At 35.1% G+C, this 21,586-nt stretch overlaps 1 protein-coding gene across 1 annotated transcript; it reads left to right on the top strand.

Annotated features, from left to right (window-relative positions):
- Positions 1-362: 362 nt before the first annotated feature.
- Positions 363-19,703, top strand: LOC141836289 (uncharacterized). The gene is given in 19 exon segments (XM_074723742.1): positions 363-490; positions 1,991-2,101; positions 4,434-4,512; positions 7,565-7,653; positions 8,996-9,155; positions 9,226-9,361; positions 12,191-12,302; positions 13,755-13,892; positions 13,999-14,099; positions 14,848-14,961; positions 15,613-15,622; positions 15,625-15,832; positions 17,072-17,130; positions 17,212-17,397; positions 17,485-17,608; positions 17,756-17,811; positions 18,196-18,341; positions 18,410-18,574; positions 19,111-19,703. Coding segments are annotated over 18 exon segments (2,289 nt in total). The 5' UTR covers positions 363-490; positions 1,991-1,995; the 3' UTR covers positions 19,411-19,703.
- Positions 19,704-21,586: the final 1,883 nt, after the last annotated feature.

Here is a 21,586-nt window from a genome sequence, read left to right as displayed (position 1 = left end):
CCGTGCGCTCTCGCGACCACCAAAACACCGCCGCCGGCCGACGCTTCCCCTCCACTCGCGACCTACAACCGAGGCTTCCGCCCTCTGCGGGCCCGACCGCCGCCCGCGCGCTCCCTTGCTCCGCCGCGCCCTTCGCCGCCGGCCGCGTGGAGAAGCAGAGCAGCCGCCGCCTCCCTTCTCCCTTGCGCCGTCCGCCGGAGAAGCACGAGCGCCGACCAGAACTCACAATCGGAACCTCACGCCGCGGTCTTCTTGCTCCCGATTGCGATCGAGCTCCTCCCAACCGACCGCTGGAACAGAGGAGGAGAGAGCCGCCGCCGCCCCTGTTTCTCCCAAGAATCGGCCCCTGGCCGTGAGTGGAGATCCGCAGCGCTGCCTCCCTTCTCCCTCAAGCCGTCCGCCTGGGAAGCAAAGTTCGCCGCCGCTTCCTCCTTCGCGAGAAGCCTTCCGGCCGCAAGAGAGGAATCAGATTTTGATTAGGGCAACAGAGGTAAGTGACAGAGGTAAGTGTTCTGGATCTAGTTAATTCGCGAGTGAAGCTAGCGTCATGTCAAACCTAGCTCGTACGCGGCACGACACTAATTGTATGGTTTGTAATTTATTCTACTTGTTCTTGGTCATTATATTGATATTATCCAACACATCAGTTTGCATCCATCCCAATTATAATGAATTGATGGAAGAATTATATTCTTACTAAATTGATAGAGGATTAGAATACTTGTAAATTAAGTACAACTTTCTTGATTCATTAAATTTATAAATAGAATATTTAGTATTTCATAAAATATAAACATGGCAGCAACCTTACCGTTGTCTTCATTAAATTTATAAATAGAATATTTAGTATTTCGTAAAATATAAAAATGTCTTCTTGGAACAAGCAATCTATCTGTTTGACCAGTTGAACAAGCCATCTGAAACCCTCTCCAATTTGACCTATCATCTAATTTTCCACACACACACACACACACGATTGTTTGTTTATTTATATAATTTGTGCATTTCCAATCTATCTGATATTTTCCCCCATTTCTCTTTCCATTTGATGAAGAAATTACCTAGTGTCACTTTTCTTAGTATTGATGGTTCTTGATTGTTTTGTTCAAAAGAGAAACTCATATTAAACCAATTAACTATATGCTAGTCAATATATTCATTCCTTTACCAAGTCAATCATTGTAAGTCGCATTCTCTCTATACTAATGCAATTATTTTCATTATTACCTGTTGTTGCTTTTGATAAATATTATTGCTTCTATCAGAATCTGTAGTCCAAGGTTTTGAAAGGCATATATAGATGGTTTGTGATTGACCATTACATGGCGTATACATTGTACACAGCCTATTTGAATGTATATCCTATCATTATTAAAAATAGTTATATTGATAAAAATTGAGCAATATATTAAGCATATTACAATGCAGAAAACATGAAATACAACAATAATATTAATCCACAATGTAAAAAAGTCAAAATAAAGTTTGTAGACCTGCACATACAGACACCATATGAAACCATACCAACTTTATGCACTGTCTTTCAACTCCGCTTGCTCATCTGCATATGCAAAGCGTGGTGACCTTTTAAAACCATGCTACCACCTGGTATCATTATTGAAATGATTGCTAGGCCTTTCTTGTGGTATTCATTTTCACTGAAAAGTAAAGAAAACTTGCTTTGTGCATTGTTGGGTAATTAAAAATTTTCTTCCCCTTTCTATCCCCCCTTTTATAATTTTTTGGTTGTGTTATCAAATCTAAGTTATTGCCTGTGAAGGCCTTTATTAAAAAATGGTTATATTACATACCTTATCTTGGACGTGTATAATTCACTTCTAGTTTTATGTGAGCATATTTGCAAAAAAAAATGTTAATTGTGTTTGATTTTGCCTTCTATCATTGTCAAGATTTTGTAATTTCTCACTACTTGCTGCTATTATCTTGTTATGTGACTGCATTAATCTGTTGAACTGCATCTCTTTGTCAGATATTATGTTAATGCTCCATCTGGCTACTATGTATCGTTATAGAAGCTTCATTTCAAAGCTAAACTTTTTGTTCGAAGGGAGACAAGTGCATACGAGAAAGTATTGCCGAGGTGACTTTATGTTAACATGCTATTATTTTCTTTTCATGGGGTCACTACATTTTGCTTTTGATCCTTCTCTTGCTTTTGTTTATTTCCAGTTAAACCATCTCATTGTGACTAGGAATTAAAGGACAAAATTGGGAGGCATAAAATTGGATTATATTCTATTGATTCAATTGATCAATGTCTAACTTGTTACGCAAAATAAAATATTACATAATTATATAGAGAAGGCAATACTGATGCTTCAGTTGTGAGATCATGCTGCTACATTTTGGATTAAAGTTGAGGATCTTCAAAATAAACTTTTACTTCGTTTATATGATCGCTAAAAGATTTGATACAATCTTCTCCTTCAACTCCAATCACACTGTAGATATCATAGGACACTGCAGTTAGGGACCACTTAGATATGAGAATGCTCTGATTGTTTCAATCTAAGGAAATTAAAGAGTTTTGTATTTTAGAAATGGTATTGCTCTACTTTAGACCAAGGTTTAAAATATCGAATTGTGCCGAGGTTTCGGTCCTGGATCGGCACGATACAGTTTCGGTCGTATCGTACCGTACCGATATAATTTCGGTATTTTTAAAATATAAAATATATTAATTAAAATAAAAAATTTAATTTAAATATTTAAAAATAAAATATTTTTGAAAAATAATAAGATAATTTTATGGATTTTAATAAAGCCTATTTAAATTATCCCCAACTATAATTAGAGATTGATTATTAAAACCTCAATTAAATCCTAAGTTAAAAAAACTCAAAAAAAAAAAAAAATCGCGACTGCAGATCGCACGCGGCCTGTGCGTGGAGGTGTCGCCGGGCCTATGGGCAGAGCCGTCTCCCTGCCCAAGCGGCGCCTCCGGTGGTGTCACCGGGCCCGGGCGACGCCTTCGAAAGCGTCGCCGAGGCCTCGCGATGCCTTCGAAGGCATCGCCGCGCCCTGGTGACGCCTCCGGAAGCGTCTCCTGATCGGAACCGCTGTTCTGGTGCTGTGCTGGTGCTAGTCCTTCGTCGGAACGAAAAATTTCGTCTGTATCGCGCGATATGGCTTGAAATTTCAATCCTTGCTTTAGACTACTCCAGTGGGGATACTTAAAGAATAGTATGAATTTTAACTAATTTGTTTAAATGTTTAAAATTTCAAGCCATGTTGGAGTTTATAATTGGAATGATACGATTTCGGTATTGTACCGTGCAATCCCGATACGATTTTAATATTTTTTAAATATAAAAATATATTAATTTAAAATTTTTTAAATTAATATTTAATTGCTACATATGCTTTTTCTAATAATTCATCTCCATCTTCATCTTTATCATTAAAAAGGAAGGAGAAAAAGAAATAGATGAAAAAGCAAAAGAAATTATTGAAGGAAAAAGAATTAATTATAAAAAGAAAAAGAAAAAAAAATTAAATGGTCTAAACCCTAAACCACTAAAGCCTAAATGAAAATAGGATTTACCCGAAGATGAAATAAATGTAAAAGGGGAAAGAATAAAAAAGAAAGTATTTTTTTAAAAAAATAAAATGTAGGCAGCTAACTAGGCGAGGTCGCCGTGGATTAGGTGAGGCCGTTGCGACTTTGCATTGGCCTCATGACCACGAGGAGGCCTTCACGTGGCCGCCGCAAGGTCGTGTTGGCCTCATGACCATGTGGAGGTCTTTGCGTGGTCGTCGCAAGATCATAGTGGCCTCACGACCTTGAGGAGGCCTCTGTGAGGCTGCACTGTCTCGCAGCTTTGCCCATGTTGATGTTGGTTGGCGGGCAAAATGATAAATTTTGTTTGTGTCGACTAGCACGACTCGGTATTACAAACCTTCATTTGTTCAACCATTCACTCTAAATAATTTTACACTTTTATCAAATTCTGTCGCATCCCTATTCTTTTCCATCTGAACTTTGATTGAGGTTGATATTTCATAAGATGATGTAAAGGTTTGGATGATCTGTTTTAGTCTACTTGTCATGATAATCTCTCTCTGTCTCTTTTTAGTCTGGAATTCTGTGTCTCCTCCTCTCATATTGTATCTCCTTACATATTACTCTCTCAGGACATTTTGTTGCTTAATTGTTGCACAAGTTCTCTAGGATGTTAACATTAACTTTTAAAATTTATTGGGAACCAGATTGTCAAAATTTTCAGATGCATAATTTAATTCCTTGTTTTGAATTGCACCAGTCAATCACTTTGGATTCCTCTTTATGATGTACTTGAACCATTTATTTTTTTGACAAACTTTCTCAAACATTTCTTTGATGCTTTTTTTTACTCTAAATCAATATGGAATGTAATTCAGCCTTCTTATAACCTCCTTTTCTATTCCATCAGACTTTAAATTTGCGATCTCCCCATGTCAACAGTCACAACTGAGGAATAGACATTACAAATTGGCAGATCATGTTCGCAGGTAGTTTTATTGGTGGTTGTTTTTTTGTCCCATCCTTATTTTCTATATGCTTGCAGCTTTTTTTCTCTCCCTATAATCTTTGCAGAAGGGGAGCCTTGGCGCAACGGTAAGGTTGCTGCCATGTGACCTAGAGGTCACGGGTTCAAATCCTGGAAACAGCCTTTTGCCAAAGGCAAGGTAAGGCTGCGTACAATGGATCCTTTCCCTGGACCCCGCATGGCGGGAGCTTCGTGCACCGGGCTGCCCTTTTTTTTTATAATCTTTGCAGACCACATTGTGACAACCTAGTTTAAGGGGGGGGGGGGGGGTTGCTATTTCAAATTTTTTTGTTGGGTTTGCTCGTGTTTTTGAAGTGCATGTTTGTTTCTCATCTCACACATTTTACACTATGAAGACCTTGATGTCTTACCTTATATGTAACACATTGATTTAATAATGTCAAACGAATTGGATATTTAATTGATATGCCAACATGAACTGTCACACTAGTAGGGTATACAACTGACATTAGTTGGTCCCTAAGATCAGTCAAAAGATTGATTTGACCACACTTAGTTTACCTTCTTAGCCACCTATTATAACTGAGGTGTCATTTAATGACATACACTAACTAGAGTTGAGCACTCGACTTATAGTTTACCTAATAGATTACCTATATGCTATTGGCGTATCTCTTTTGTATGTAAATACAAGTAAAGAGCGATAAACACACTTGTTGATTAGATGTAGATGGAATTGTTAAAAATTAAGACCAAGTGATTAGTATATTCTGTTAATATGCCATCAATTATGTTCACATGGCATGCAACCTCCTGAATTCAAACCCAGCATTTCTTATATTATCAGATTACTGTGAAATTTTAATTTTTTGCTTGTTTACAAGGTAAATCAATGTAGAACAACATATAAAGTCCCCATAGACATACAACTAAGAGGAGATAAAGTAGATGAATAATCAAACTGCTAAAATTAACACAAACAAAATCACTTTTTTTTGATGTTTTGAATAAATTATTTCACCTATGTTCCTTACCTAGGATTCAAACAATATTTTTTTTTTACAATAACAACATATTTCATATTATGTTATTCCTGTTGTATACTCAATAGGCCCTTTGTCACTTCTTTTGGAAACTCCTCCCTCTTCCTATATACAGTTGGTTGGTGTGGTCTATCTATACACCCTAGCACAGTTTTGGTGTGGTCTATCTATACACCCTAGCAACTTTAGTTGAGATGATAATCACTTAATTGTCTCAAACAAGCATGTTGGAAAAAAATCAATCCCTATGTTTCCAACAAAAGAGACAAAACCCAATCACACTGGCAGTGCACCTAATACAACATTAACAATATTAAAAAGAAAATCACATGAATAGATAGTGTATGTTTCAAATTTCTTTCTTATTAACCAAGAGTGTTTGTTTGCTCCATTAATTTATTCTCATATAGATTGTGGGATGATAAAGTAGTTTATAAGTTTACATGGTGAAGTACCATCAATTTAATCTTTTTATGCTATTGGTTGAGCCTAACGAAGTTAATGACTCTGTTCATTTGAATGGTTTTTACAATTTGTTATTATAAGTTAAGATTTAGGAAGTGTTAGAGTAGGAGTAGTAGATGGTTTCCTAGGAAATGTTGGATACTTACAATGTTGGTTGTCGGTTTAAAATTTTGTTCTGCCCACGCTGTGTATTGGTCTATTACCATGCCATCTTAATACTCAGGATGCTTTCACAAAACTTCAATGTGTGTTGAGATCAACTCATGAGGTTTACTCCCATAATTCTCTTTTACTTAGCTAGTTCGCTGGTTTACCTCTAAATATAATATTGTAGCCATTAGAAAGTCAATAGTTGAAAATTTGTTTAGCAAATCACAATAAATATAACAAACACTTCAATTAATTATTGATTGTTACTTACTAATACAAAATGAGTGTCATTCATTGAATAATAACATGGATTTTTTGTAGTAGCCCAATGAGATCATACTTTGAAATTCCCAGCTTAAATAATCCTATTATGACATCCGGCATTGAAACATGTTTCTCCATATGTGCATAAATACATCTTGATTAATCACCGAGAGTTGAATTTGTAAGGCACAATTGCAACGGGAAAAGATGTAATTGCAATAAATGGATACATCTAAGTTTCTTCGACCCTAATATCACTTTTTTTTATTGCTAGTGGTGCTCTTATGGGTGCTTCCACTTATTCTCTCATCTCTTTTTTGTATACTATTTCATCTCTTTCTTGAGACTGACCAATGAAATTGAAGGATACGTGAAGAGAATCTTAATGTCTCAGCAAGTTCTGGACAGTATTGGTTGCGACATATCCTATTTTGATTGGTATTTTTGTATCTAAATTGCCAAAAGTAACATAATGATATTCAGTATCAGTGTATATCAACAGCCGGATTGGTACACTTTGCTTGTGCCGGTCAATACCAATCGACACTTGAAACCATGGTCTCGACAAGGCAGAGCTTGTAGTGAATTGAGTGTGGTTCATTCTTAATCTTGGCAGAGTTGATCATGTTAGGTTGACTAGAAATGTAATATACAGAGTATTAATTGTTTTCAGCTAAATTATTAATTATGAAAATACTTCAATGTTTCTGTTATTCTAGTTATCTGAACTAGGCTCTCTGTTGCTTCCTGTTCTAGCAGACATTTTTTTAAAAAGAATAATCTATTTAGCTTATATCAATCTTTGACTTGGAGAATTATGGGCTGTTAGGGTTTAGATTCCAATTCACTATGTTATACTTTCTGTCATTTTAGTCCCCCAATTTTCTATTTTTTTCCCTTGTCCTTGCAAAATTTGGAATCGTGGCCTGAAAATTTACTGAAAAGTGAAGATAGAACTCAAAATTTTGATTGCTCAGAGAACCTGATAACTCATTCTAAAAGTGAATATATAAAATAAAAAATATTCATGGGCAAAATTTCTCTTTTGGTTGATTATCATCCATGTAATTTATTCATCTTGACTTAGCTAGTACAGAGCATTTCTAAGCTAAAAGTAATTTTGCCTTTCAGGTTCTCAGTGGCATCTGAAGCACATCGTGATTCATTTCTGCAAACAGATTTATTAACCTTTGTCAAGTCCACTTTACATAATCCTGAAGGTAATCTTCTCATTTTTTGGTCTTATTTGAATTTAACTGTAGAATATTTATTATCCCAAAACCACAGCAATTTTGAAAAAAAACTTAAAATCTTTTTTATTATTGAGTTCTTAATACATCTTCTGTGCAAAATAATTTTATTTTCTACAATCCTTTTGAGTCACTCATATCAATGGGGATATCAAAGTTGTGGAGTTTGTAGATACTTAGTCTGGCACATTAAATAACAAAATATTAAGCCTTTTGGATAGAGAGAATCAAGGAGAGGAATTCACAAGGGAGGGGTGGTTTCTCTTCTTTTTTGATGAGAAAAAATGCAAAATTTTAATTTGGTTAGAATTGTCTCATTTTGGTGGACTGAAATCGAGTAACTTAATGGAGGAATTTGTTTTCACCATCTATGGAGAAAGATGAATTTTGGTGGTTTAGTCTCTTGTCAAACCAAGGAGAGACAGAACAACTTTCTATTCTATTTCTTGAACTTGTCAGTGTCACTTCCTTTCTTTAGTACTTTAGTAAAATATCTTTTGCAATATCTAGAGATAGTTCTGGAATACACTAATAAGTATAGTGAAGAATGATCTATCCTTGTCTATCCCCTTTTTATATTTTTGGATTAATATTTCTTTTTCTGATGTCATGAACTTGCACCTACTATGAGATTAAACTAATTCAAGAATTGGTGAAGCTGTTCATTTATTTTATTCTTCTGGCTTATTTTTTCTCCATAGTTTTAAGATAAAAATATCAGGGCAAGGATGATAAAACACTTGTTTATGCTGTTTCAATTTATTTTGTCCCTGTGGAGCCATCCGTGTGAAATTCCTATCCCTCCAACATTAATAACATGAGTTGTATTTGACCAAGATTTTTTTTTTCAACAGAGCTCTGAATATACCCAAGTTTTATCTATATCAAAACACAATTCTTCATCCTTTTCCTCTAACATTGAAATTCTTTCTCATCTCCTTCTTTTTCCTCTGACACTAGGTGCCACCTTCGGCACATCGCTGGTTCTTACTCATCTTTTTCCTCTTCATCTGACTCTGGGCACCTCCTTATCCTTAGGCACACCTCCTGCCATGGCATTGGTGGCATTGTCATGATTTAGCTGTGGATTGAAACACTGCTTGGCCAAGCTTTTGATTCTATCTTTTCCATAGAATGTTTTATTATAATTAACAAAAACATATGAAACTGTTGCCAGTAAATACATTAGCTTGGTTACAAGATGGAGTCATAGTAGAAAGGTTTTTCCATATTAAACTGAGAATAATTCAATGAAACATCATTATATAGCTGAAAAAATCAATAGAATAATGTACACTCTAATACTGTGCAGGCCCAAATCATTGTTGGTTGAATGGAATTGGTGGAAGTACAAAGAGTAATCAAGATGGAATGCTTTTAATGCTGGTAATTTCATCTATTAAGGATTTAGAAATTGTGGGCGATCGACAACATGTTCGTGGGTTTCAAATAGCTAAATTGGTACAGCAGAGGTAGATGTGTTTTTATTCTGATAATTAGCTTTCTTGGAGTTGAATATGGTCTTTGACTTCCATTCTGTAGGCATCCAGAAGTTAATGTTATTATAGTATGTTCTGGCTTGCTCGATACAATTTCTGATCCTGCTTGGATCTTTAAATCTGTCATGGAGGAGTTTATTACCTTTCCTATCTTAGTATTGAAGAAGGATTTTCTTCAGGTAAAGCATAATTCTTCATTTAGTAGTTTTCACTATCTTCATTAGTTGTATAGGGAGATGTGATTAATGTAATGCATGAATGGTATAAATTGTTTTTTTTTCCTTTTCCTTTTTGTTTGTTTGTGTTTACCTTCTATTCCAGATTCCATTTAGTGGATGTTTCCCTTGCATAAATAATGCATTGTTTTTTAATCTGTTTCCTTTTTGACAAGTAGGGACTTATCATGATCCACCAATTTTATCACAATTCACTTTTTTTTATGTATAAAATTTTGATTGTTTTCCTCATTGCAATTGTATTAATCCTGATTGAGGATGAAATTTGATATCCTGGTTTAGATTTACTGTAAGAATTACTGTTAGAAGACCTTATTTATTCTTATAGCTTCTTTAGTTAACTGATTCATAAGTAAGGATGCATGATTACTTGTCTTGTTGTTTAGTAGAGTTGTAAAGGTCACACTCACGTTTTGTTTGGATGATGGTGTTTGGTGTTCGTGCCTCACTCTATTTCTTGTTTGGTACTTCAATTGTAAACTTGTAATGTTAATGAATCTAAATATCAAATGTTCAAATGAATTGGCTGGTGTACACTATTATCTAGTATATGGTAGGTCACTTATGGAAAAGTGTTGGTACATGATTACAAAATGGTCAGTCTGGATTTGAATTTGGCAAACCAAAACCCTTTCAGCTCTTGCTTCCATAGTATTCATATAAATCGAAGATATTTTGGGTTTGCCTCATCACTTCAATTTATGCTTTGATTATTTGAGTCTTATTTTGTTACCTTTAAGATTTAACTCAAGTTTTTGCCTATGTAACATTTGTTCCTTGCGAAGAAGCTAAATTGTGCAACAAAACTACTCTTTAATTTGCTGAGGTGTTTGCTGATGCTTGCCAAATGACATATTATTATACTTTGAAAAACTAAGATTGGAGATGAATCTTAAGAATCTGTGCCCAAATAAGAAATTACCCTCACAACAAGCAACCTAAGATCTTTACTTGAGTACATAAACAATCATATCTTTTATAGTCCTTATTTGAGTCTTAGCCATGCTTAAGTCCTTATTTGAGTCTTAGCCATGCTTTTATAGTACATGCCAAACCTTATAGTCCTTATTTGAGTCTTATTTTATCTTTTGTCCTTTGACTTTAACAATCATATCTAATTGAAAAAATTCTTTGAGTACATAAACAAGTGTATTTAGTAATAAATCATGTCTTGGAATAAATTTTCCTTTTTTTTAAAAAAAAATGGGGGCACCTGATATTACTACAAGGGGTGTACATATAATCTACCCTAAAATGTATGATGAGGTGCCTAAGTCAGGTGCTTTCGTTGTCATGATGTATAGATAGAAGTGCCTGCATGGTGCACTGTGTTTAAGGCAAACACTCGACTCAATTGAGGTCTCACCTCATAGGGTGCTTAATGATGACACTTTGGGCTGTCTTTATGCATCAAAATTAATTGGGGGAAAGAAAACTAGCTGCACTTAGTATGACAAATGTAATCACATCAAATTTAATATTGACTAAAATTTGATATGGATCCACTCCAAATGACTATGGTAGAGTGTTGCAGACTTGTTCCTTCATTTTCACCTTCTGGAATTTTCATTTCAATGACTGTGAACACGAAGTTACCACGGAGGAAAGTTGTTCTTGTCGACTTGGTATGGAATCTTGTAGTTGCTGTGATGGATTGGCAAAGCCATCTTCTTATTATAATTATGACCCCTTTTTTTATACCAATTTGTTATGAGTAGACAGAAGTATTAAAAACCATCCAAGATAAACAATAATGATTAAAGTCAGAAATCACAAACCAAACCCACTAAATATACATGACTTTGACATGGTTTGGCTGATTGACCTATCTTCACGGATGGAAATAGTTTTTGTTAAATCATATGGATACGACATGTCAAGCAAAGCCCTTGTAAGTCAAAACCCAGGAAGCATGAACACAGAACATCTCAGAATCAAACCCTTAGATGACACTATATCATTAGATCTGCCAAGTCATTTTTTTATACATTGAAATTACTTGCTGGGAAAGAAGACTAGGTGATTTGAAAAGGAAAGAAAAGACAATGACATTAAATTTGGTGGATCTTGTCTAGTTTTCTTGTTAGGAAATCAATGATTTGAGAAACTATGGATTCCAAATGTGAATCCTACTTGACTCTATCTATTTTAGTATATTTTAAAATATTGTATTGGTCAATTGTGCATATTCTACATGTCCCTTTTTGAAAATTTCTTTAATCCTTCTGAAGGCAAATGAAATCTTGTTGCTTGAGTTTGTTCCCTTCTTGCTTCTTTGTATACTAAGGAAGCCAAAAGGAACTCGTGTAGAGAATGGCAGATTGTTTTGGTTTCATTGTAACTCCTGAGTGCTTGAGTAATGTGCCATGTGATTCAAGGTCTCTCTCTCTCTAGTCTGATCTCATTTTATTTTGTGTTTTATTTTTTTTAGGATGGGGGTTATGTTTCATTCTTCCCTTTATTATTTTTCATGAAGGAATGATCTTTATATATCTGTCAAGGTTGCTAGCAGGATGATATACTATTCAAGAATTTAATGCAAATAATGTGTATTCAAAATGCATCTTCTCTAATATTAAGGAAAATCTGAACAGAACTATATAAATGCAAACGACAATAATAAGAAGTAAGATCCAACTATTTGAAACTTTACTAAATAAATAGTTTTGCTTAAAACGTGTTTGCTATGTGCATAACCTTGCATTGCCAATCTGTACTCAATAAATTGCATTACTGACAGTTTACTAATAATTTCTTATTATCTACTCTTAGTTTCCTAAAATTGGTCAGATGTCAGACCATGTGGGATTCTTGCTATTTCAAGGCTCAACTGATCATTTGGTTCATTTAAGTGAGCACAATGAGATTGCTGTAATATCTAAAGGTAATTTTTGACATTTTCTCATCTTTAAAGTTTTAGGAATTCAACATATTGTGATTAATGAAAGAAAACCTAAATTTTTAGAAACTTGGGATCTCTGTAGGAATTCAAACATTCACTATTAACACTTTTTAGCATTGGGGGCAATCTTCAACCACTGTGAAGCTTACTGAAGTGTCTTACTATAGTTTGTTCAATGATTTGTGTTACAAGGTGTTCTTATCTAACATATAAAGAGGGGCCTATGATTACACCAATTTGAATGTCAACTACCTCTTTTCTAGGAAAGATATACTGAAGTTTCTTTGTGAAGAAGTGAATGGCTAAGAATTAGGTATAATGTGCATGGTTATACTTTGTGAACAACACCAAGTTAAAGTGTCATTCTGGTGCCAAGTTTTGGTGATTGGCCAAAATGAGAGTGTTTTGGTCATGACTTGTGAACAACAGTGGTGCTGCGATTTCAATGCTGGCTTTGTGTCTTCCACTTTCAATTTGGTGTTGGTGGGTTTGTATCTGCCCATTTTAGGTAATGCGTAAGCATATTTAGAACCATTATTCCATTGAATGTAATGTTGGAATGTCTTTTACTTGTTAGGATAGTTTTTTGCATTATTAAACAAGAAGAATTCTGAAAATTATTAGATGTTTTTAAGGGAACAATGGTGTGCCTATTTTACCTGATGATTTGACTAATATAATAAAACAACTGATGCTTCTTTTTATTTATTTAGAAACCATGTCATTTCCTAAGGGCTTAGCATCTACTTATGTATCTTGTAACTGTAAGAAGTTTATTTAAAACACCATCTTACCAGTACATTGTTTAGCTAGGTGAAATGAAGTTGTTCTCTGAACTCAGAGAAGCTTTGACTTATATAATGCAGCACTTTAGCTTAAGAATAACATTGTAGATTTGGATGCCACAGCTTTGCAACTTTTGGAATACCAGACTTTCTTATTTGTCTGGCTTTAACGGACATTCTGAGTCTAGAGGATCAAATTGATTTTTTTCTTCCAATTTTCTACATACTAATAATTCATTTGTAATTTGTTATTAGGAATCGTGGTTAGGTGAAAACATTTTAGGTTTTGGCTGAAACATTTTAGGTCATCTCTTCAGATTAGTGTAATTTATCTCTCATGTGTATACACTCATAAATTATCATATAGCTTAGTAGTGGTTTTAAATGTACTTGTTGATCACCTGGAGCTATGTTTCTATACTCGTTGCCTTATTTTAATATACATGTGAATAACTGTTTAAGTGTTGTTTGTCATATAGGAGATAGCTTTATCAGAATGTCAGTTTACTAGTTGCTTGCATATTCAACCATTATCTAGTTTCTGAAATACCTTTTTTGAAAACTACAATCTATCTGTGGCAGAAAAGCAATGTAAGTACCCTTCCATGGCTGTTTTTAATTTCTTATTTTACTTTTTTCATACATGCAGCAATTGAGGAATACAGTGTCCACAAGGACGAAAACAACCCCCCAGTTCAACTGAGTATTATGGATAAAACATGCTACGACAACATGATAAAGGAACCTTATTTTTCTCCGTTGAGGATCTTGCTTCTCCATTACCCAGGTTCCTATTTTCCTATTTATGGACATATTCATGTGTTTTGTTAACCATTGCCCATTGTTTTATTATTATGTCTTCATCTGAGTACTCTGATTTTTCTACTTTCCAGGTTCAATTTCCATAGATGAAGATGGAAACCGTATGTTTGTATCTGACAGTAATCATCATAGGATCATTGTTAGTGATAGTAAGGGCAAGATTTTAGATTGTGTAAGTGTCACTCTGCTTGTTTCTGATGCATTCCTTTTTGCTATATCTTTCTTGACTCTCAAATTGTAATCCGATGACCAAAGTTCGAAATCTTGAGGTTGTGTTGGTATTTCGGTTTTGACTAGAATGATGCTGTGTCTATCATGTTAATGTTTTGATGTATGGTATCGGTGGTAAATTGGAGGTGGAAGAATGAAAGAAATGAAGAAAAAAAAAAGACAACCATATAGTTAATTCAATTTTTTGCTTTCCATCTGTAATGCTACAATTTTGATATTATTTTGTATGGAGATTAACTATAAAAGAAACATTATGTCAATTTTACGATGCAAGGGGTATCAAGTGTGACACGACGACACAAGAAACATTATCTCGGTGTCGAGTAATGTTGAGTTTTGGAAATTTATCTGAACATTACGCTTTGACTGTTTCACCCGACATAGTAAAAGATTTCAAACCATGCTGAGGACAATACTGCATTGAAATCTTACTCTATTTGGATGTCAACTGAATATTAAATGATTTGGAAATAGTGTTTGGAGTTCATGATGGTTTTATTTTGTGAATCTTTTGTGCCTTTTCCCACATTATAGAAGCAGTTGCAAGCCTTTTTCCTAAATAGAGATGCACACCATGTTCTTTAATTATGTTGCATATATGATTAAAATATGATAATCTGAGCTATTAAATATGTATATTGATTCCATTCATTTTGTACATTAGTTCAGTGATTTCATTCATTTTTCAGATTGGTTCTTCCCCAGGTTTCGAGGATGGTAAATTTGAATCTGCTAAATTGTTTCGCCCTGCTGGATCATTCTATTGCCCCAATGAAAATTGCCTTTTCTTTGTGGACTCTGAGGTATGAAATTCAATTTAGTAGTTACTAGATCACTGCTTTGTTTTTCCTGACATTGTGATGATTCTAACTTCAATGTATGTAATGTTTATTACAGCAGGCTTCTCTAGTTCATAAATGGCTCTGCAAATAGTTGTTTTTTTTAAACATAAATGATGCCAGCAGCTAGCAGCTAATGGGAAATTAGTTGTTTCTTTAATCTGGTTGGCCAATTTAGCATACTGGTATACGAAGTCAAATTACTTAAAATAGCTTGGTTTTTTTTGGAAGTAGAATCTCTGTTGTAGCATAATTGATTTATAGCTGTAACATTGTGTTTGTCCACTAAGTAAATGTCTGTTTATTTCTGTTTGTCTAATTTGTATACTAACTAGTATTGAGTGTTGTTTTTAATTGTCGATGTACTTTTTTCGAGCTTCATTTGTTTTTTGTATCTTGTTTCTCTGAACAAAAGTTTGCTATCATCTTGATTCATGTTGTATTCACCGTCTTCACAGAATCGCTCCCTGTTCCTTTTGGGATTTCTTTCTATTATTTTTTAATTTGTATAATACATTGCAATTAATGTTCAAGCAGACTTCCAACATTTTTTCTTCTGTTTTTACAATTCATCATTATCTTTCTTATCTCTCAATGTGTTACTTCCTTTCCTAGAACCATGCGATAAGAGAGCTGATATGGAGAACAGAATGGTGGAGACCATTTACCCAGCTTCTGTTAAAAAAGGCAGTGGGGTTTGGAGCTGGATCCTTGATAAACTTGGGCTGGGAACCAAAGTTGTATCACAAACTGGGCAGCTGGATTTGGATTTGATTAAATTACCATGGCATTTGTTGAACACGAGGGAGAATGATCTTTTAACTATTGATCGCAGGTGAGGCAGAACATTTAATACCTTTTTAAAAATCAATAAATTTCTGTTCTCTAATTACCTGATTCCATTTAACATAAACTTGAGTTTTATCTATGGGCAATGGTTTAGGCTTATCAAGTTAAACGATATGTAGGGGTTGTTACATGCAGTATTGGAGTTTGTCTAGTAGTAGGCTTGATGAGGTGACGTCAGTGGATATGGTTGCCTGTGATGATTAAGCTTCCATTGGACATCTACAAGGATTATGTGCTAGTTTAATCCTTAACTCTGTTAATTAGGCACTTCAGACCTTGGTGATTACATTGAGGGAGATTGTGACATGCTAGTTTGTTCCCTTGTTAAAGATTTTGAGCTAGTAAAGGGAGTTCATAAGTTGGATGAGCCTACAATCATTAATTTGGGTCATGCAAGTCATTGTTCAGGCTTCTCAAGTTATTGGGCAATTGTATATTATTATCTATCATGTGCATTTAGATGTTAAAAAATCACACATAAGATTGTTTGGCGCTCTGTGCTACCATTAGCCATCTAGTGCTTGATTGGATCTCTACTTAGTTTTGTCTGATAACTCAGATTCAATATGGTTGCTGTTTTTGAAAACGGTCTGTAGGACTGAACTACATAAATTTGCGATTGTTCAATTCATCATGTTAGCTACAAGCATTGCATATATGCTTGTCTAAATATGTTCTCAGGCAAGTAATTAGTTATGATACTTTAATTGTCTCACCCAATCCATTCTCGTTTTCATGGTTTAATTCAATTAATATCTGATGGTGCTATTACTGAAAAATGAATCCAACCTCTTGTAGAAATCAATCATAGAAGGCCGCCTTGATGACCTGACACTTCATCTTTCTTATTTGTCATACTCTCAAATAATTGTCTCCTAAAGAAGATTATCATGTTTGAACATTAAAGTTCTTTGATAGGAACTTTATTATATTTTTATTGGTTGAGTCTAGACACTAAAATCTTGCCTGCATTTGGTTACTTATTTTGTGCTAGATGTAAACTATCTTATGGAAGAATGATATTAATTGAGGTCTTAGCAACAATTCAAATTACTCCTTTATAAGTACAGGTAAATGGATGGTTTTATGGGGGCTGCCTTTCTATATTTGCCCTCATACTGATTGAGTTGGTTGGTGGCTTAATTAGTGCTGCTTACATGTGTTTCTTTCAAATGCTTACACTGCATCATTAGTTTTCATAATCGCTTTTTAAAATCTTTTGCAGTTTTGAAACCTTATGGGTCGTGAGCAGGGAATCTGGAGAGATTAAGAAGATAGTAAAAGGTATTTTTTTTTTATTTTTTTTGGCTTCAGATATCTACAGTGTATATCAGTTTAAGTCTAAAGTTTACTAACCACTAAAAGGTGTATCAAACGTTATGGAGACATGTGGGGACATGATAATGGAAAAAGCAACCCTATTGAAGGAAATTTCAGAGAATTTGCCACCAAAGGCACTCCCTCGTTGCCTTTCTGATGAACGGATGTGTTTTTCTGGTTGGCTTTCATCAATAGCAATGTTCCAAGATGATATCATCCTCTGTGATGCAGGTTGACTATTTTTATTAGTGTGGTGCGTTATAATTTTCACTACAGATGCTGTTAACTAGTTCAATTTCATGTTTTACTTCTTTGAAGATAGTCAAAGAATTTTTAGGTATCACCGTGAGTCCAGAGCCATTTCTTATCTACAGCTTTCAAACTTAGGAGTACTTGGATTGCCATATTGGATGGTTTGTTCTCTTGAGAGAGTTATTAAGCGGTAAGATGATTCAATTAAATCCTCAACCTAGTTTTAGAACTTTTTTATCAACTATCAAGAGAGTGATTGTTTTCTATAACTATATAATAAATTTAAAGTGTAATATTTTAATTTATATAATGCATTGAAATGTTTGCCATATGCCAGTGAAAATAAAGAGTCAATTTTGAGCGAACATATTCGGCACTTCAATGTCCTTCCAGGTGATCCATCACTCTTTATCACTGTTTTTTCAGTTTTCTATGTGCATCAGTTTAGTTTGCATCAGCATGGGTGGAATTGTGTTGCTTCATTCACATCTATGCAAAATGCCAGAACTTGGCATTTTTTTTCATTGATTAATCCAGAAATACTCCCTTTGCATATTCAAAATATGCATGGCAGTAGCAACTTTCTTTTCATTGTCAATCATTTCGATATGCCCTGCTAGTTTGAAATGATTAAGCACCTTAGTGGGAAATTATTGTGCTGGCCCGGCATTCTTGGTCAAAAGATGTTATTTTTTGCATGCAATTTCTGAAGTTTAAAGACATGGAGGATATAGCTAGGTTTTTAAGCTAATGATTCGATTGTCTGATCCAATATAGGAAGGTGTGACATACAGTTTGCTGTAAACATACCCGAAGATAGTGAACTAGTAGCACCTGTGGAGAAAAGTTGTTTATGGTTCCAAGTTAGAGGTTCTGCTTCTGAATTTTCTGCAGTTGAAGAACAAAAAACTGGGGCAGGGAAGGTAACATACGAGGTGCACTTCTAGTTTTCCTTGTTCCAGTGGTTAAAGACACGTTGCGCTGGTTGCAGGATGGAATTGCACAACAGTGGTTTGATGAATTGGATAACCTTGCTTTCTCACAAGTGGAGGATGAACCCTCTTCTGTTGATGAAGGTGAACATGTGGAAAGGCACTTCCAAGATGACAGGGTTCATTTTGATTGTTCTATCAGTATAAGTCCTGGAACTGCTGAGGTATCGACTACTCTCATGATAAATTCCTTGTCAACTTTGTTTTCTCAGCAAAACAAATTGCATCCTTTCAGAACTTTGATAAAGAAATATGGCATATTCAGTTGTCATGTTTTTTCTTGCTTGGTTCTCAAGAGGCTTTTCTGATCCTAAAATTTTGGGTCAGACAATATATGTACCGTTGTAGAAATAATATTCAGATTCTATAGAATTTTGTAGTTCCAAACAAAGCTATGTTGTGTGTGATTATTTGAATATGTCTAAACATATCTTTGTAGAAAATAGTACTTTAGATTGATCAAAAGTAAACATATTAACTGAGAACAAGTAGTCCACAAGTGATGATTGATGGATATTTAAAGCACTGAACTCCTTTTAACTGTCAGGGTCTTTCTCAACGCTCACTTTGATATATGATCAAACACTTTGGTTTGTGCCTACATTGTACATGTTTTCGTTATGAGAAGTTGGCAACCCTTTTATCCCACAGTTAAAGATAGCACCGTGAAACAATGTGATGCTAATTGTTCTTGGTTTAGGTGGTGGTCTCTGCTGTTCTCTATCTGAAGTTGAAGAAAACACAAGAAAACATTGAGGATCGAAGTTCACTTGCAATGAGAATTCTGGAGTGCAATAAACAGAAAATGAGCAAACTGGAAGCCGACGCGTCAACCAGATTGCTTTTGGAAACCTTTAAAGATGTAGAAGATTTGATCTTTATGAAGCCTTTGCACATCAGACTAAAGTTGCAGTGCGCCGATCACCCAACTGCTGTAACCAACAAAGAGACCATCTGCACAGATTCCTTGATAAACGTCGACATATCCTTGGACCAGTAACTCCAGAGTTCCATACAGCGAGTAGGTCGACTTTTGTTGTTCTCATAGTATTCCAAATTCGTTTTTCCCCCAATCAGATGTGAGCAAGAGGATCCTGCCAAGCAGGAGCCAACAAATTCCCCCCTATTTATTTTATTTCCTCTGTACATTTATTTCTATCTCGTCATAGAGACAGGAAGGGAGGATAACTATTGATTATTTTTGAAAATGAAGGGCGGATGATGTTCCGCCGACATGAGAAACAATAACATAATTGACGATATCAAACTATGTTTTACTTGTTTTCATCAATGACCTTTGTTCTACTGTCTGCAGTTTAAGCAGACAGTACAAGGAACAAGCAAATGAAGGGCGGATGAATGTTCTTCAAAAGTTACTTGTGCTTCCTCCTCTCAGCAAATCATGGTCAATCTACTATATATTTGCTCTATGCCATTTGAAGGTGGCTTTCTTACTTACTGGGAGACGCCATAGGCTCATAATGAGTGTGATACTCGACGGCATTGGTCCTAACAGTCGCTGTGTCTCTCTTGGAGAAATCTCAACTTCAACACCGGTGAGGTAAAAGGTTAATTTACTGTTGCTTCTTGTCGCCACAATATTTCTTCCACTTGTTACAAAAAGATCTACTAGTGATTTTAGCACTGATTCCAAATGATTCAGACTCTAAGTCTTTGATCTAGGAAATGATCGTTCTTTCGTCGTCTATATAGATGCCGGACTAGCATATATATATATATATGCTATTGTTTGGCAAAGAGTCTACATCATGTTCTTTGCCAATTAATAATTGTAGTGACCTCTAAAGTGGTGATGATTGGTACAAAGAAGTGAGTAATTGTAATTAACTTATCAGTTCTACTTACTATTGGATTTGAATCAACGACTATCATCGTATGAAAGCAATATTCTAACCACCAACCCTAAGTTAAGTAGGCCATTTATCACTAAAGAATAATCCATCACTTCAGGGACTTGAATTATGAATTATCTATCTTGACAAAAATTGATGTCTTACTCCATAGGTTCTAGGGAATAAAGAACAAAAGCTAGTGTTTTTCATGACGTTATTTCTATACAGAAAGTGTGTTATTTATTTAAAATTCAAAACATTTACTGCATAAAGGTCGTCTTAAATTGCAACACCAGTACCAGAGCTGTAGTTGTTGGATGCAGTGCAGTGCAGTGCAGTGATTCCTGAAGGCAGAAGCTTGTTCAGGTTAAGTAAGGTTGTTTGATAAACAACCAAATGCTTAGCTCATAGAAGGTTCATTCATCAAATCAAAGTGCTTGTGCAGAGCAGTAAATATGTATTGCTGAAGCCAGAAGCTTGTTCAGATTAAGTAAGGTTGTTCAACAAACAACCAAATGCTTAGCTCATAGAAGGTTGGTTGATCAGAGTGTTCGTGCAGAGCTGAATTATTGGTCTTGTCCTCTCGCACACTGCTGCCATGCATTCATCATTCATGCTGCTATAAACAAGTACTGACGAATTGAAGCAGGTTGAAGCAGGAACAGTAATTGGAGGAAGGCACACATGCATGCATGCAGGCATGCTGCAGCTAGCCTGCAATGTGTAAAGTTTGGTGGTTCTTAATTTGGCCATCTCCTCGTGCAATCCTTCCAAACCTACAGATCAGTTTTGTTCTGTTTGTGCAGGATGATGATGAGAAAAATAAACAAACCTTCTTAATTGTCTTGTCATTTATTGAATACTTCTTTGGATCGTACGTCTAGCATGATCGAGCAGGATTAATTGTATGTATCCCTATTCATAGTTCAATGAGTAGTGTTTTTGAGAAGTTGTGAAGGATCACTACATTGGAAGAGAAAATTAAAAGTTGTTTTATTAGAAAGTTGAAGAGGCGAAGTTTAGCTTAGGGATGTATAATTTGAAAAGTAGAGGAGAGATTGAAGAACAATGGCATCATTCGATCGTTCATATGATGCTCGGTTGCGCTTTGTAGGCCGCGATTCCATTGCACACAAGAGCTCTTTTGAAATGCTAATGAAAGATTATATGTTTGCATCCAATTTCCATCAAAAGGAGATGAGATCTATATATCTTCAAGATTGAGAAATAATTTACAAGGGCCTTACAAATCAAATTTAATTACGCGGTTGTTTGTGCACTTCTCGGTGATAAGCCAAGTGTGTTCCAATAGTCGTCGTCTTA

The sequence above is a fragment of the Curcuma longa genome, chromosome 10 (assembly GCF_044706935.1).
Source record: "Curcuma longa cultivar G26 ecotype Majalengka, Jawa Barat chromosome 10, ITB_CL_G26_1.1, whole genome shotgun sequence".
NCBI lineage: Eukaryota > Viridiplantae > Streptophyta > Magnoliopsida > Zingiberales > Zingiberaceae > Curcuma > Curcuma longa.
The sequence above is the reverse complement of the archived record's forward strand: the minus strand, read 5'-3'. Positions and strand labels throughout refer to the sequence as shown.